Here is a 13,804-nt window from a genome sequence, read left to right on the forward strand (position 1 = left end):
CACTGCCTGAGGAGCTTCCTTCCCTCTCACCTGAAGTCCTGCAATCACCTCCTGTTTCTGTCTCTAGGGTCTCCCCTTTCTACTGCACACTTCACATGGTTGCCAAACGGTTAGTCCTAAAGCTGGCATCAGACAAGACCCCTCCTCTGCTCAAAAAGCTTCAGCAGCCACTACTGGACCCCAGGACCAAACAGAAATGCCCTTCCCAAGGTGACTTCATGTTATTATCCCTTTTGCTTCAGTCATCTGAACTGGCCCAGTTAGGGGACAAGAACAAAGGGTGGGCTCAGAGGAAGGCTTCCCAACTTATTCACCACTTGGAATTGGCAGGACTTTGAGCAAGAACCTTCACTCCCAAGCAAGCAGAACCAGGAAAACACTGGGCATAGCAACAGCAGCACTTGCAATGAACAACTATGACAGACTTGGTCCTTCTCAACAGTTTAGTGATTCAATGTAATCCCAATAAACTCTGGATGGAAAACACTTTCTCATCCAGAGAAAGGACTGTGGAGACTGAAATGTAGATCAGTACATAAGATTTTCACCTTTTTTTTCCCTTGTGATTTTTTTTTCTTTTGGTCTCATTTTTCTCTAACAGGGTTATATGAAAACATGTAAAATTAGTGTACATGTCTTACAAAAATGTTTTTACATGTAATGGGGGAAAATGAAAATAAAAATAATTAAAAAAGAAATAACAAAAAAGAACTTTTCCTCCTATGAATCAGTTTCCTCATCTAAACAATCAGTGTTGGACTCTAGCTTCAAAGCTCTTGCCGAACTCTAAATCCCATAAAAACTTCATCTCTGGAATCAGGTCTATCTTGATATTGTAGAAAATCCATACGTCTCTGGCATTTGAATCAACAAGGCATGTCCACTGAGTGCTTGGAAGCAAGAAAAGACAAAGGGAAATGAGATCATTCTATAAATAGACAATATGGCCCCTTGGGTGATGAGTTCTTGATACAGATCACAAAAAAATGGAAGATAACATCATTAATAAAGAATGGCAGCTTTCAAATTCAAGAAAGGCAGGTAACCCCACAAAGTGTCAGGAATCCAGAAGAAAAACAGATTGTTACAGACTAGTGGAGGGACAGAGGTTCTTTTTTTACTTCTTCCTTTTTTCATAGTTTTATAGCTTTATAGTTTGGGGGTCATCTTCCTTTCTTCCTCTCTCCCTTTTCATCTCTCTCTCTTCCTGTCTCTCTTTCTCTGTGTCTCTATGTCTCTCTCTTTTTCTCTTCCTGTCTGTCTCTCTCTTTCTCTGTGTGTGTGTCTCTCTCTATTTCCCCCCTGTCTTTTTCTTCCCATCTCTGTCTCTCTTTCTCTTTGTGTCTCTCTTTCTCTCCTTGTCTGTCTCTGTCTCTCTTTCTCTTTGGTCTCTTGCTCTCCTCTCTCTCTCACTCCCTCTCCTCCCTTTGTCTCTTGCACATATTCAGCTTGCTTTACTCCTCTCTGGATTTCAGAGCGGCTCTCCTTTTGTCCATCTCTGTCCTCATCTTCTCCTATTCCCTCTGGGCTGGAGGAGCTAGCCACTAACCCCTGCCTCCTTGATGTGCCTTCCCCGTATTGGGGTCTGCTCCTCAGCTGAGGGCTGCGTGTCCTGCTCGTGGAAGGCTCGCCCCCCCCCCCCCCCGTCTCTCCTTTCCTGGCACCCTCAGGTTCTCCACTGCAGTTGCCCAGGCAGGTTATGAGATCTTCACTGTGCTTTGTGATCTCTTCTACCAGCTCAGTGTCTGTTTGCTCAGTTGAGTTTGGCTCTGAGAGCGGAGGCCATTCCGCTTTGTGACATGACTGACACGACTGAGTGTCCTATGAAAAATCAGGCTAATTGTGTGACATGTGAACGTTTCTATCCACACACTTATTTTAGTGACTGACACAGTTCAATCATCAGTGTGGTTGCTAGCAGAGAGAGATGATGAGCACAAACGACTACCACACTGCTCTTCGGCTCCCACTTGCTTATCTGACAATATCTGGTTCTGAGAGACTTCTGGTTGTTTCCCACAACCCAGTCTATCCTTTCTACACAGAACCGGGCGGTACTGGGATGGCTCTGCTTGGGAAAGCCTCGCAGCCGAGCTCTGCCACAATAATAACCGTCTCATCCCCCAGACACACAACTGCGGCCCCCCACCCCGCTCTCTTTGTGGTGGGTCAGCCCGCCAGCTGGGCCTTTCCCTGTACACCTGGCTCCGTCTCTTTCATGCTGCTGGCTAATTCTAATTAAAGGCCAAAAGGCTGCAGCCAAGATTATGGCTGCCATGGTAACCGTCCTACTTGAGAACCTTAGTTAAGTGCTACATTTAAAAAGAAAAAGCCTCATGGATGCCTTTTGTTTGTATAATACATACACACCAGGGTAACCGTACCTACACCTTGTAACAACACCCTCCAAAAAAAAAAAAAAATAGTAAAAAAAAGAACGCAGATAACGACCACCCTTGGCAATGTAAGAAACAGGAAATGTTCTGTCCCTGGCTCCCTGCCTCTCAGCCGCAGCAATCAGAGTTCTAATGAAGACTCTGGATGCTGGAACAGCAGCTCCCTCACCAGGACGGCAGCTCTCAGTGACATCCCTAAGATGGAGCTCAGACTCAGGTCTCCAAAAGGCAAGTTCAAAATACATTTTTAGCAAAAGCAGCACTGCTGGACGGACCGGGTGTCCCAGGCGGCTGCTTTCAAAAGGATCAGGCACTTCTGCATTTACAAATTCTGATGTTTATGTTTATTGTCATCATTCTTTTTGAAGAGACAGTCACATTTCATGGGGCAGTGAGGGGAGCACTGGATAGAGTGCCGAGGCCGGAGTCAGGAAAGCCTCACTTCAAACCTAACCTCAGGCACGCTCTGGGTGACCCTGTTTGCCTCAGTTTCCACATATGTAAAATGGGCCAAGGGAAATGGCCAACCACTGCCAGACTTGGGCCAGCCTCCTCCAGACCAAGGCCTGGCCCTTAGCATCCTACAGCCTGCCTCCATTTCTTCCCTGTCTTGCCCTGAGGCCTTAGGCGATTCCCTGGTGCCCATTAAACAATCCCACCCCAGCCTGGGTCAGAAGTCTAGATGCAGCTTACAGTCTCAGAGCTGTCCAGAGTGCCGAGCTACGACCTGACTTGCCCAGGAACACTGCATGGCTCAGTGCAGGATTAGAACCCAGGACCACAGGGCTTTGGGGCAGGCTCTCTGTTCCCTGACACCTGCTCTCAACCATCTACACAGAGAATCAGTCCAAGATGGAGGGAGGAAGGCACAGTGAGGAGTTCCAGCAAAGCCCCCGGGGGAGCAAAGCATTCTAAGAGTCGGTGGGAGCGGAGGGCAGCCAGAAGAATCACCTCTCATTACTTATTTATATAAATTACATTTATATATTTCTTCTTCTTCTTCTTTTTTTAAAATTATATTTCCTCTATGTGGCCTGTTCCATAGGTTACACATTAGACTTACCTAGAAGTGAAACTGCCTCTGAAATTTCTTTTGCATAAGTGATTTCATCTGAAGCTTTCTTTTTCAGAAACGGCAAACTGAAATACAAAATGAAGAATGTAATTGCAAGTTTTTAACCTGTATCTTGACCCTGGGAATATTTACAAAGTAAGAAAAAGTCTTTCCTTTCAATCAATGGGGAATGGGCTCGGCATACTACACTTTGGCAGTGGAATTTTGAAAACAACTATTTAACCCATAAATAAGAGTAATGTTATACCTTTATTATAGGGATATTAACTAGGTTTATTTAAAAGAACTAAGACAAATAAATGAAAAGGACAGGTTGGAAAAGAAAGTCTTTAACCTAACATACTATAGAATGTATGTAGGTAGAATTAATTTATTAAAAAAAATCTATAATTGTAATTCTACTAAGGTCGTGAAGACTTTGGGTTGTGTGATATGAAACAAATTCTGGATTATTTATAACCTAAAAACTCATCAAGAGCTTTTTCCTGAAAGTATTACAAATTTTGGCTCATGGATCAATGCCCAGTTTGTTTTTTGAAGGTCAATATCCATTCCTTTATCATTTGGACAAGTTACTCAGCTTTAACTACATAGATTAATGAATATCTTTTGCAACTTCAAGTTAAAAAACAAATATCAAAGTCACATGGCATTCCCTGTCTACCTAAAATTCTTAGTACATTTTTGAAAATAGAATAGTTTTGAATTTTAGAAGATTTATAAGTCATCTAGAAGTACTTCAGGCTGTGGTTAAAAATATGGACTATTAAATAATACTTAACAAATAAGTCTATTAGAGAAAATAAACAATTATCTAGAACTTAACAGAATATGGTGTATGAGCTAACTAAAATGAAAAATACTTATTAATCAAGAAAAGAAAAATACTGCAAATTTCATTATGTGTTTATTGTTTGTCCTTTGTTCTTGAAGAAGACCAAGGACATCAGCAGGGTGATGTCTTGAGAAGTTTCTTATATTATATCCAATTCAACTCTTAAAAAGTATGTGAAACAATTTCTTGTCCTACGTTTTCAAGTATTTTTTTAAGTGGAAAAAAACATGGGAAAATGGAAAAATAATCAGTATCATAGTATGGATAAAGTGGGGAAAGCTTACTGTTCCAAAGTCAAAATTAAAGTTAAAAAAAAATAGCTTATCTTCAACCAAAATGACCTGAAAGAGGAGACTTTTCTGAGGTAAATGCCATACATCAGCAAAAAGAAAAGGGAAGAGATTAGTGTGACTGTGCTGTAAGAAATCTGAGAAATGATGAACTAGTTGATTTTAGAAAAACTTGGAAAGACTTGCATGAAATAATGAAAAATAAAGTGAGATAAACCAAGAGAATGTTGTATGTAGTAATAGCAATACTGTTCTAAAAACAACTGAGAACAACTAAGTTATCCTAAGTATTATAAATACTCAAATCTATTTTGTTAAGGAAGGACTTTGTTAAGGAAGATGCTACCCACCTTCAGAGAAAGAACTAATAAATAGAAGTAGGCATAAGTTTAGTTTTACAAATATATATATACATGGATGTATCTCTGTCTCCCTCTATCTGTGTCAAATGGTAGCCTTTTTTTAGTGCAGGATGGGAAAGGAGATAATCTAGAACTTCAAATGTAAGCAAAAAAAGGAAATAAAAAACTGAAAAAACAAAGCGATATAACATCTGAAAAGAGTGCTTAAATTTACACATGAGACTGAGGAAAGTGAAAAACAACAGCATCAATTATATCAATTTATTAGGTTGCTAGAATGTTATAGCAACATTAGTGTGGATAATATAACCCCTATTTATATAGTCTTCTTAAACTTGAACATCTCTAAAATGTAAGGGTAAATTTTAGAATGGAGTGGATTCTACTACATAGACAATAAATTATTTTGTTTTATAATCCTTAGCCAGATTGCCAACTCTTTGAATGGGCCATGTCATGTTTTTCTTCATTCCTCAAATTTAGTGCTCATTAAACAGCTGTTGGTTTCTTAACCATAACAAAAAAGCAATAAAAGTATAGATTGCATAAAGCAAACAGTGAAGTGAATCTACACTTTTGATTCTAAATGAGTATTTAAAGATTTATTCTAACTTCAAAAAGATTATTTTATACTGTTTCGCAGAACAAACGAGAATGAATTTTGAAACATAGGCTTTCCTTTGCCACTAAGTGGCAGCAAGGAAGCACAATCAGTTCCTAGCCAGATACCGAGAAATCAGTGAAGAAAATGATTCTTTTGGCTAAAGAGTCTTAAAAATGATGCATGTCAAGTTCAACTTGTATCTTTCAAGATATATGCCAACTTAATTTAATTTTGAAAAAAATGCACAGAATTATATGAATTATCATTCTCATTGTAATAAGAATGAGAATTATAAACAAAATTTAAGATATCAAAAGTGTCACTACATCAATTTCTTTTGCCAAAAGAAGAGAAAAAAAGCTGTCCTTCCAAAATGCTATACTTAAAATGACAAATCACATCCTGCCAATTCATTCACCCATGTATGTTGTCCCATAAAAATTCTCTAAGGATATTATGATTCCTTGGCTTCATGTAAAGTTTATGCCTCACCTGAGAGCCATTGGTAACAAGAAAACACACCTCAATAATACTTATTGTTTAATCCCTTGGTGTTGGAAGTCTCAGACCAATCCACTGCAGGTAACTGAGTGCCCCCTGAGAATCCCAGCTGTTAGAATCAAGGGATCAATTAAAGTTTTCTCAGCGTTGTAGCAAGCTGCTACTTACTTCATCAAGCACCACGATGCATAGTCTATTTGCCACAGAAAAAAATGAGATGTGATAAAATACATTGCTAATGTGACATAGAACTCAGGAAAAAGAACTTACCGGCACAGTTTCAGAATTTCACAGACAATCTCCAGAAAAACGGGCTGTTTTTCAATCTTTTCTGAACATAGACTCATGATTTTGAATATTTGTGCCAAATCCCTGAGAGGCTTTTCATATTTTTCATTAAGAAAATACCTGTTTTCAAAATGACAGCAGTCCCTGTTCTTGTGGGAGGCAGGTAAGAAGCCCTTCCCATACCTGTGCCTCGATGGTTACTCTGACAGCGTCACCTCTGTGGCCATGTCCATCATGGGGACGTCCCATCGCCCTGCCCAGTAACCACCTTCCCCCATGCAGAGCCCTGCACTGGCTGCCCTTCCCAGGACAGTCCCCAGCCCCCGGGCAGACTGCCCTTCATCCCTCCCTTCCATCTGGGCTCCCTAACACCTCCAACACGAGCCCTTTCTTGGTCCCTGGGTGACCTCTCCCCAATTCTGAAGTTAGACCAAATCGGATGTGATAACTTCATAATTATGAAGCCTTGTGGTTGCTTGGCCTGTACCTGACATTCATTTGGGCCCAGGGCACTTCGTCCCAAGGATGCCAGTCCTGCCAGGGCAGGGACCATTTCAGGCGGCCTTGCCTTTCCAGGGCCGGCAGCCAGTAGGGGGTTAATGAACTTCCAGATGTGAGGGGCTGAAGAGTGATGGCTTCCAAATGGCTCTTGTAATTCTGAGCCTCTCTGGAGAGCCAGAGGAGAAAGGAGACATGCTCCAGCAAAGTGGGCCAGACTCGGCACTTGGCCTGCAGCAGGTGGGCGTCACATGAGCACCAGTGAAAATGCAAGCCTGCACCCACCGGCTCCTTGGGTTCCAGATTTCTCTTTCCAAGTGAGAACTTTCCATGTCCACCTTGAGTCTAGCTACGTTCCTGTCGACTAAGGCACCAGGGGGGACTCTTTCTAGAACTGAAGGGACCTCCCAGAGCCCTAGTGCTGTTCCAGATACATGGCCCTGCTCTCCCCAGGAAACAAGCCTCTGGCACCCCTGAACATCTCTAGCGTCACAACACCCCCAATCTGGGAAGCCCTCTGGGATGGCCTAGGCTCTAACTGCTGGAAAGGCCACCCTGCCAGCCATCTGGATGATTTTTTCTACAGTGTCCGGCCTTTGGGATCAATGACACATTTTTATTAAATAAAGCTAATGTCTGAATTTCTCAACAGATAAAAGCAAAGCCATACAAGTCCTAAACTGTCTCATTAACATATGTTTACTTTATTAAAATTAATTTCAGATGACTTTGCAGTAAAAGCTTACAGTATTGTGATATCACAGTTTTGTTTCACTCATTCACCCAACAAGCATTTATTAAGCACCTACATACTTGAGAGAGGGGAAGATAGACCAAAAGCCAGTTCCTGCTGTCGGGGTGTTCAAATTCTGCAGATATAGTCTATCAACATGTGTAACTATGTACAAGATAATGTGTGGAAGGAGGGAGCACGGTACAGGGGGAGGAGCCCCAAGGCCAAGCCTTGAAGTAAGCCAAGACGGGGTACACTCCTGGCCTGGGGGACGGCCACAGAGGGGGAAAAGGAAGGCAGAGACTGAAAACCAGCAGCAGGCCCTTCCCCTCCAGTGCATGAAGGGGAAGATGCAAAATCAATCTGTGAGACAGACAAAAAGCCTACATTCTCAAGGGTCCAGGAAACGCAGCTTTAAGTGGTGTTCAAATACAAAAGAACCCTGTTATTTTGTTATATTTTTAATATTAATTAATTTATATTTTGCTATAAAAGTTCCGCTTGCATATAAGCAATCTTTACTGTACTTGATCCTTTTGAAGAGCTAAGGAGATCTGGGAAATGACTCATTTTGCAGACAAGGAGACAGAGGCCCCCCGAGGATATGAGTGCCTGGACAGGACCCAGTGGATGACAGAGAATAGGGCTCATCACAAAGCGGAGGGGCCTGTTGCTTGCTTCCCTAGCTGACTAGCTCGGGTGACCCTCCATCTACTCTTTCCTTCCCCCACCTGTCTCCACATCACTGTCCCTTACGCACAGCCCCTCACCCTTGGCCTGAGCCCTGGCTGGCCAGGGGCCCTACTGCCGCTCTCCTGGATACATTCCTGGGCTCCTTAGCAGCTCCAGCACCAAGGTGCTGCCTTGGGTGCTCAGAGCTCATTATCCCATGACTTAGTCCCATTATCCCCCCTCTCCCCCTCTCATACACACAAGGCTGTGATCCAGGAAAGCCTAAGGAGACAGTGGCTGCCCTTGGGCCTTCTCTCAACAGCACCCACCCTGTGCAAGAAGCCTCCCGGATGGCCTGCACTCAGAGCCTCCCCGGGCTGATTATCTGCAGGCTGCCTCCCCCCTTAGAGACATCACAGCTCCTGGAGAGCAGGGCCTACTTTTTGCTTATCTCCAGTTCTAATAGCACAATGTCTGGCATGCAGTAAGTGCTCAATAAATGCCTGTTTGATTGAATGAATCTAGATACCTTGGATCCTTCTGAATCCAGAGAAATCATAGGATTTGTTCTTAAATGGATTACAGTATAATTTATGCTCTTCATTTGGGGAACAAAAAATGATAACATTTTGTAAAATCACATAATGTTAATTATTTTCTTATTATCATTCATCCACCTTTGAATAAAGAAATTAATAATTAATTTGTAAAGGATACAAATCCATTCTGATAACACTGCACCATCATCTTAATAGACTGGAGTTGCCTTTCTTCTAAATCATCCTACAACCAATAATAAGGAGTAATTCTTTTGGGCTGATAAGGTATTGGAAACATCCTTGTTACCCAAGGTAAAAAAACAAACAAACAAAAAAAACCAACACAACAACACACAATCATTTATGAATCATGGTGACATATATGCAATGCTATTAAACAAAAAGCTTTTTCCAACTTCATCACATTGTAGTTTTGAAATACTCTATTCACATTATTTTCTTTTTTTTCTACATTATTTTATGAAATTAGAAACAAAAAACCATGGTGAAAAGAAATTTAACTTAATGTAACATATTAAAACTATATAATATTAAAAACAATCTTCTCTACATAAAACAGACTCAGAATTTCTAGTTCTTAAAACTTGATGAGAGACAGTTTGTAGAGGAGTTTTCATAGCTAAATTATCTTTTACTAAAACTGCCTGAAAACTGGTCAGATTCCTTTCCCCCCTCCCATTTGCCATTTTACCAGGCAATTACTGGTTAAAATATTAAAATATATAAGCATAATCTCTGAAACAGAGGCCAACAATTAGGCCATCATTTTTAAAAGCAATTAGAATCTTCTTCTGGAAGGGAACTTGGAGTCAAATTATCACTCTTCATACTCATCCAGTCTTTATTTTACTTTTTTTTTTTCTGTAGGCATGATTTCTTTAAATTTGAAAATGCTACATAATTTGATCACTAAAACTGGGGTCAATAATAGTCAAACTCACTTATGTAACGTTTACAGAGCTCAAGGTTAACAACTAAATAAATTGTGACTAAGTGATATTTTTATTAATGACTTTAAAGATTTTTTCCATATTAAATTCTATTATAAATTATTTGCTAAAATTACTATGATAAAGTATAGCAAAAAGAGAGTAGGAGATTGTTGGTCTATACTATAGACTATGCCTACATAGTTAGAAGAAATTATTTAACATATAAAATTTATTTTATTTAATTTAGATATAAAATTATACTTTAATTTATATATAATTAAATTTTTAGTATCATACTAACATAGGAACCATTTCATTGGAAATAAGAGTTATATGCTCAGGACAAACAATTTTCATTATTAAATGTATCTGTTAACTTATTAAGCAAATCATCTTCATCCCATGAGACCTTGCATCTAGAGCTTTTAGGGTCTTCCTTCCTCTAATATAAATCTCTGATGTTATATCATTAAATGATTAAAAATAAATCTGTTGAAATTTATGTGCTAAAAAATGTAATATCCATGACTACAGTTTTTACATTTAAAAAAAATATCCTGGGTTGTTCATGAATTTTGGCACAAATGTCCCAGTTATATTTAAAGTATTTTTTCATGGATTGGCCACTGTTATAAATACATTATGCCCAATGCTGAATATGATATTGCCTGATGGCCACTATATATATTACGATTAATTATATTGAGTATACCGATTCTAATGGCTGAAAATAATTTTGTCATGATATTTTATATAAAGAATAATCTAAAAGAATTTTTCTGCTAATTTTATATGATGCTTATGAAGCAGGAAAATATAAAATGAGTCATTTAACATTTGTTCTTTATCCAGGGGCAGCAAGCTCTTCCTGCAAGTAGATTTTCTTTTTAAAAGCTGATTCTTTTAAAAAGTATTCCTACTGTTATTTTCTCAACCCAGATCTCTCATCTGATTCTCAACTCTACATCTTCCTTTTTCAATTAGCATCTGATTGAATATAAAATACACTGTATTTAAGGTGTCATTGGTTTTAGGATAAAATTCTTGTTCTTTAAATAAAAAAGAAGAAATCTGACTTATATTTGGCAAAATGTAACATTACCCTGAAGACCACAAAATTTTATGATGTAATGGAATAACTTTTTCTCGGAGAATACTTACTTTGGGTTGTTCTTCAAGGAGTTTGATGATGCTGTTCAGATCCATGGTCTTGAACTGCACACCCTACCAAAAAAAACCAATCTTAGTTTCCCACAGTTCTCAGATTTATAAAATGCTATGTTTCAGAAGATCTCATTAGATGCATTAATTTCACTAGAAAAACTCATGCCTGATTTATGAAAATCCTTAATAGAAAATTCCTTAAGGACAGGAGTCATATTTTCTTCATCTCTGAGGAAACATTTAGCATAACACTTTACATATAGATATTCAATAAATATCCCTTCAGGATAGGAAGCTGAACTATTTTACATTTGCTGTAACCCAGCATGAAAATGTGAGTCTAAATGCTTATATAAGTAGCCTAACTTAGAATCCAGAGGCTGAAAATGTTTGTGGCAGCCCTTTTTATAGTGGCTAGAAACTGGAAAATGAATGGATGCCCATCAATTGGAGAATGATTGGGAAAATTATGGTATATGAATGTTATGGAAAATTATTGTTCTGTAAGAAATGACCAGCAGGATGAATACAGAGAGGCTTGGAGAGACTTGCATTAACTGATGCTGAGTGAAATGAGCAGAACCAGGAGATCATCATACACTTCAATAACAATACTATATGAGGATGTATTCTGATGGAGGTGGATATCTTCAACAAAGAGAAGCTCTAACTCACTTCCAGCTGATCAATGATGGACAGAATCAGCTACACCCAGAGAAGGAACACTGGGAAATGAGTGTAAACTCTTTGTATTTTTGTTTTTCTTCCCAGGTTATTTTTACCTTCTAAATCCAATTCTTCTTGCGCAATAAGAAATTTGTTTCTGCACACAGATATTGTATCTAGGATATACTATAACATATTTTAACCTGTATGGGACTGCTTGCCATCTAGGGGAGGGAGTGGAGGGAAGGAGGGGAAAATTCAGAACAGAAGGGAGTACAAGGGATAATGTTGTAAAAAATTACCCATGCATATGTACTGTCAAAAAATGTTATAATTATACAATTAATAAAAAAATACATACATGTAAAAAACAACAACAACAACAACAACAACAACAACAACAACAACAACAACAACAACAACAACAACAGAATCCAGAGGCTGAAGAATACGATATCATATGATTGATATACCTGGGCTCAAGTTAGGGTGGAAGCAAAGCAGACTTCCCCTTTGGAAGCTAAGGATGGGATGGCGACGATTCAGAAGCTCCTAAATTCTGTGTATAATTCTTCCTTTATCCTATCAGTGGTCATAGTACTAACTGTGGTACAGAATGTGGTCCACGGCCAGTCCATTACATTTTCAGGCACCCATATATCAAAATGCTCACGGAGGAGGGGCAATGTGTTGTTAAGTTCAGAATTCTTTAAAAAAATTAAGTTTAAAAGAATTGGGAAAAAAGTTCATGTATTTGTAGAATCTGACTCCAACAGAAGTTTCATTGTTGCAGCGACTGGTCCTACATTCTCCCATTCCTAGAGAGTTGCCTGCATTGTGGCTCTGCAGATGGCCATGGATAGGGTGTCATGCTGAATGAATAAGATGGGCCTTGTTGCTTTGGGAAGGCAAAGTGCCCAGCCCACCCAGTAAGCACTGAAGAGAAATGCTCACTGACTGAGCAGTGGTGCCAAGAGGGCCTGGGGCCCAATGACCAAGAACTGCCTTCTGACTATCCCTTTTCCTTTTATTATGGGGTCTGTCAGGCATGACTGACAAACAGGAGGGCCTATGCACCAACTCAGCCAGGATACCGACTTTCTGGCCCTTCCTCGGGCGCCCAGTAACACACACACACAAACAGGGAGCCATCTGGGATATGTGAAGCCATGATATGCCTCTCTAAGACCAGTAGTGCTCAAACCTTTTGGTGCCAGGCCCCAGGTATAGCCTTAAAAATGATTTAAGAATCCCTCTCTTCCCCAAAGAGCCTATCTATTGAGATTGACTCTGTTAGAAATGACAGTATCTTGGTAGTATTTTGAAAATAGGTTTTGACCTGGCAGACTCTTTGAAAGGGGTTCAGGGACCTCCGGGGGGTTCCTGGAACATACTTTTGAGAACCACTATCCTAAACCACTACTAGAGTCAAGACACATCCTTCTCACACTAGAGATGAGGAGCCTGTGAACCAGACGCTGCTAAGTGATAATTCTTGAAAAACTATATTCTACATTTAGCTATGGAAACGGCTGCATCTAAAACCCATCTTCTCTTTAAATTGAAACAATTTCTTCAGGTTAAAGGTGTGAGCACTTCTGTTCTTGCCTTATATAAACTCTTTGAGCTTTCCATACAGTCCCAGTAGTTCTCACACCAGTAAAGCTATCTTTCACATAACAGAATTTCTCAAAATTTCTGAGTATAGGAGAGATCAGGGGCAACTCTTTATTATTCCCTATAGTCTCTTTGATTTTCTTACTACTCTCATTAGAACTGAAATTTGTTTTCTTACTTATCAAGTGATCTTAATATATCTCTCAACATCCTAACATAAATATCACATAAAATGATTTTGTTGAAAAACAGCCAACAAGAACCCAAGCAAACCAAGATCTTAGTGCTTTTATAGTCAATGACAATTCAAAAGGCATATAAACGAGAAAAGTGTTTTATAAAGCATCGCACTACCTATATTGTTTAGTGAGACTGTAGGTATAATAATCATTTTAATAAGTGGAAAAGGAACTCAAGCAGACTTTCTATGAATTATTAATTGTGACTTAATAAGGATTAGAATAAAAGCCTTCAGTATGCTGCTTTTTGAAAAATACATTTTTGAGTGGCTATTCTTCAATAAAAGCCAATAATGAAATCTATTCCATAAGCATAACCATATAAATACTGCTTATATTTTCTGTAATTCCTTATAAAAATACAATTTTAGA

The 13,804-nt window shown here is 39.2% G+C and overlaps 1 protein-coding gene across 4 annotated transcripts in view; it reads right to left on the reverse strand.

Annotated features, from left to right (window-relative positions):
• Positions 1–13,804, reverse strand: part of CFAP69 (cilia and flagella associated protein 69) — a 64,144-nt gene that overhangs the window by 47,029 nt on the left and 3,311 nt on the right. For all 4 annotated transcript variants that reach the window (XR_012482123.1, XM_074266581.1, XM_074266580.1 and 1 more), the window contains exons 2-5: positions 10,908–10,970; positions 8,972–9,037; positions 6,334–6,443; positions 3,460–3,536 (exon numbers count right to left, since the gene is read on the reverse strand). Coding sequence is in view for 3 of the 4 variants with exons in the window: in XM_074266581.1 (XP_074122682.1) it covers positions 3,460–3,536; positions 6,334–6,443; positions 8,972–9,037; positions 10,908–10,970 (316 nt within the window). In the remaining variant the exon portion in view is untranslated. The remainder of the gene's footprint in view (positions 1–3,459; positions 3,537–6,333; positions 6,444–8,971; positions 9,038–10,907; positions 10,971–13,804) is intronic.

This window comes from Sminthopsis crassicaudata, chromosome 5 (genome assembly GCF_048593235.1).
Source record: "Sminthopsis crassicaudata isolate SCR6 chromosome 5, ASM4859323v1, whole genome shotgun sequence".
NCBI lineage: Eukaryota > Metazoa > Chordata > Mammalia > Dasyuromorphia > Dasyuridae > Sminthopsis > Sminthopsis crassicaudata.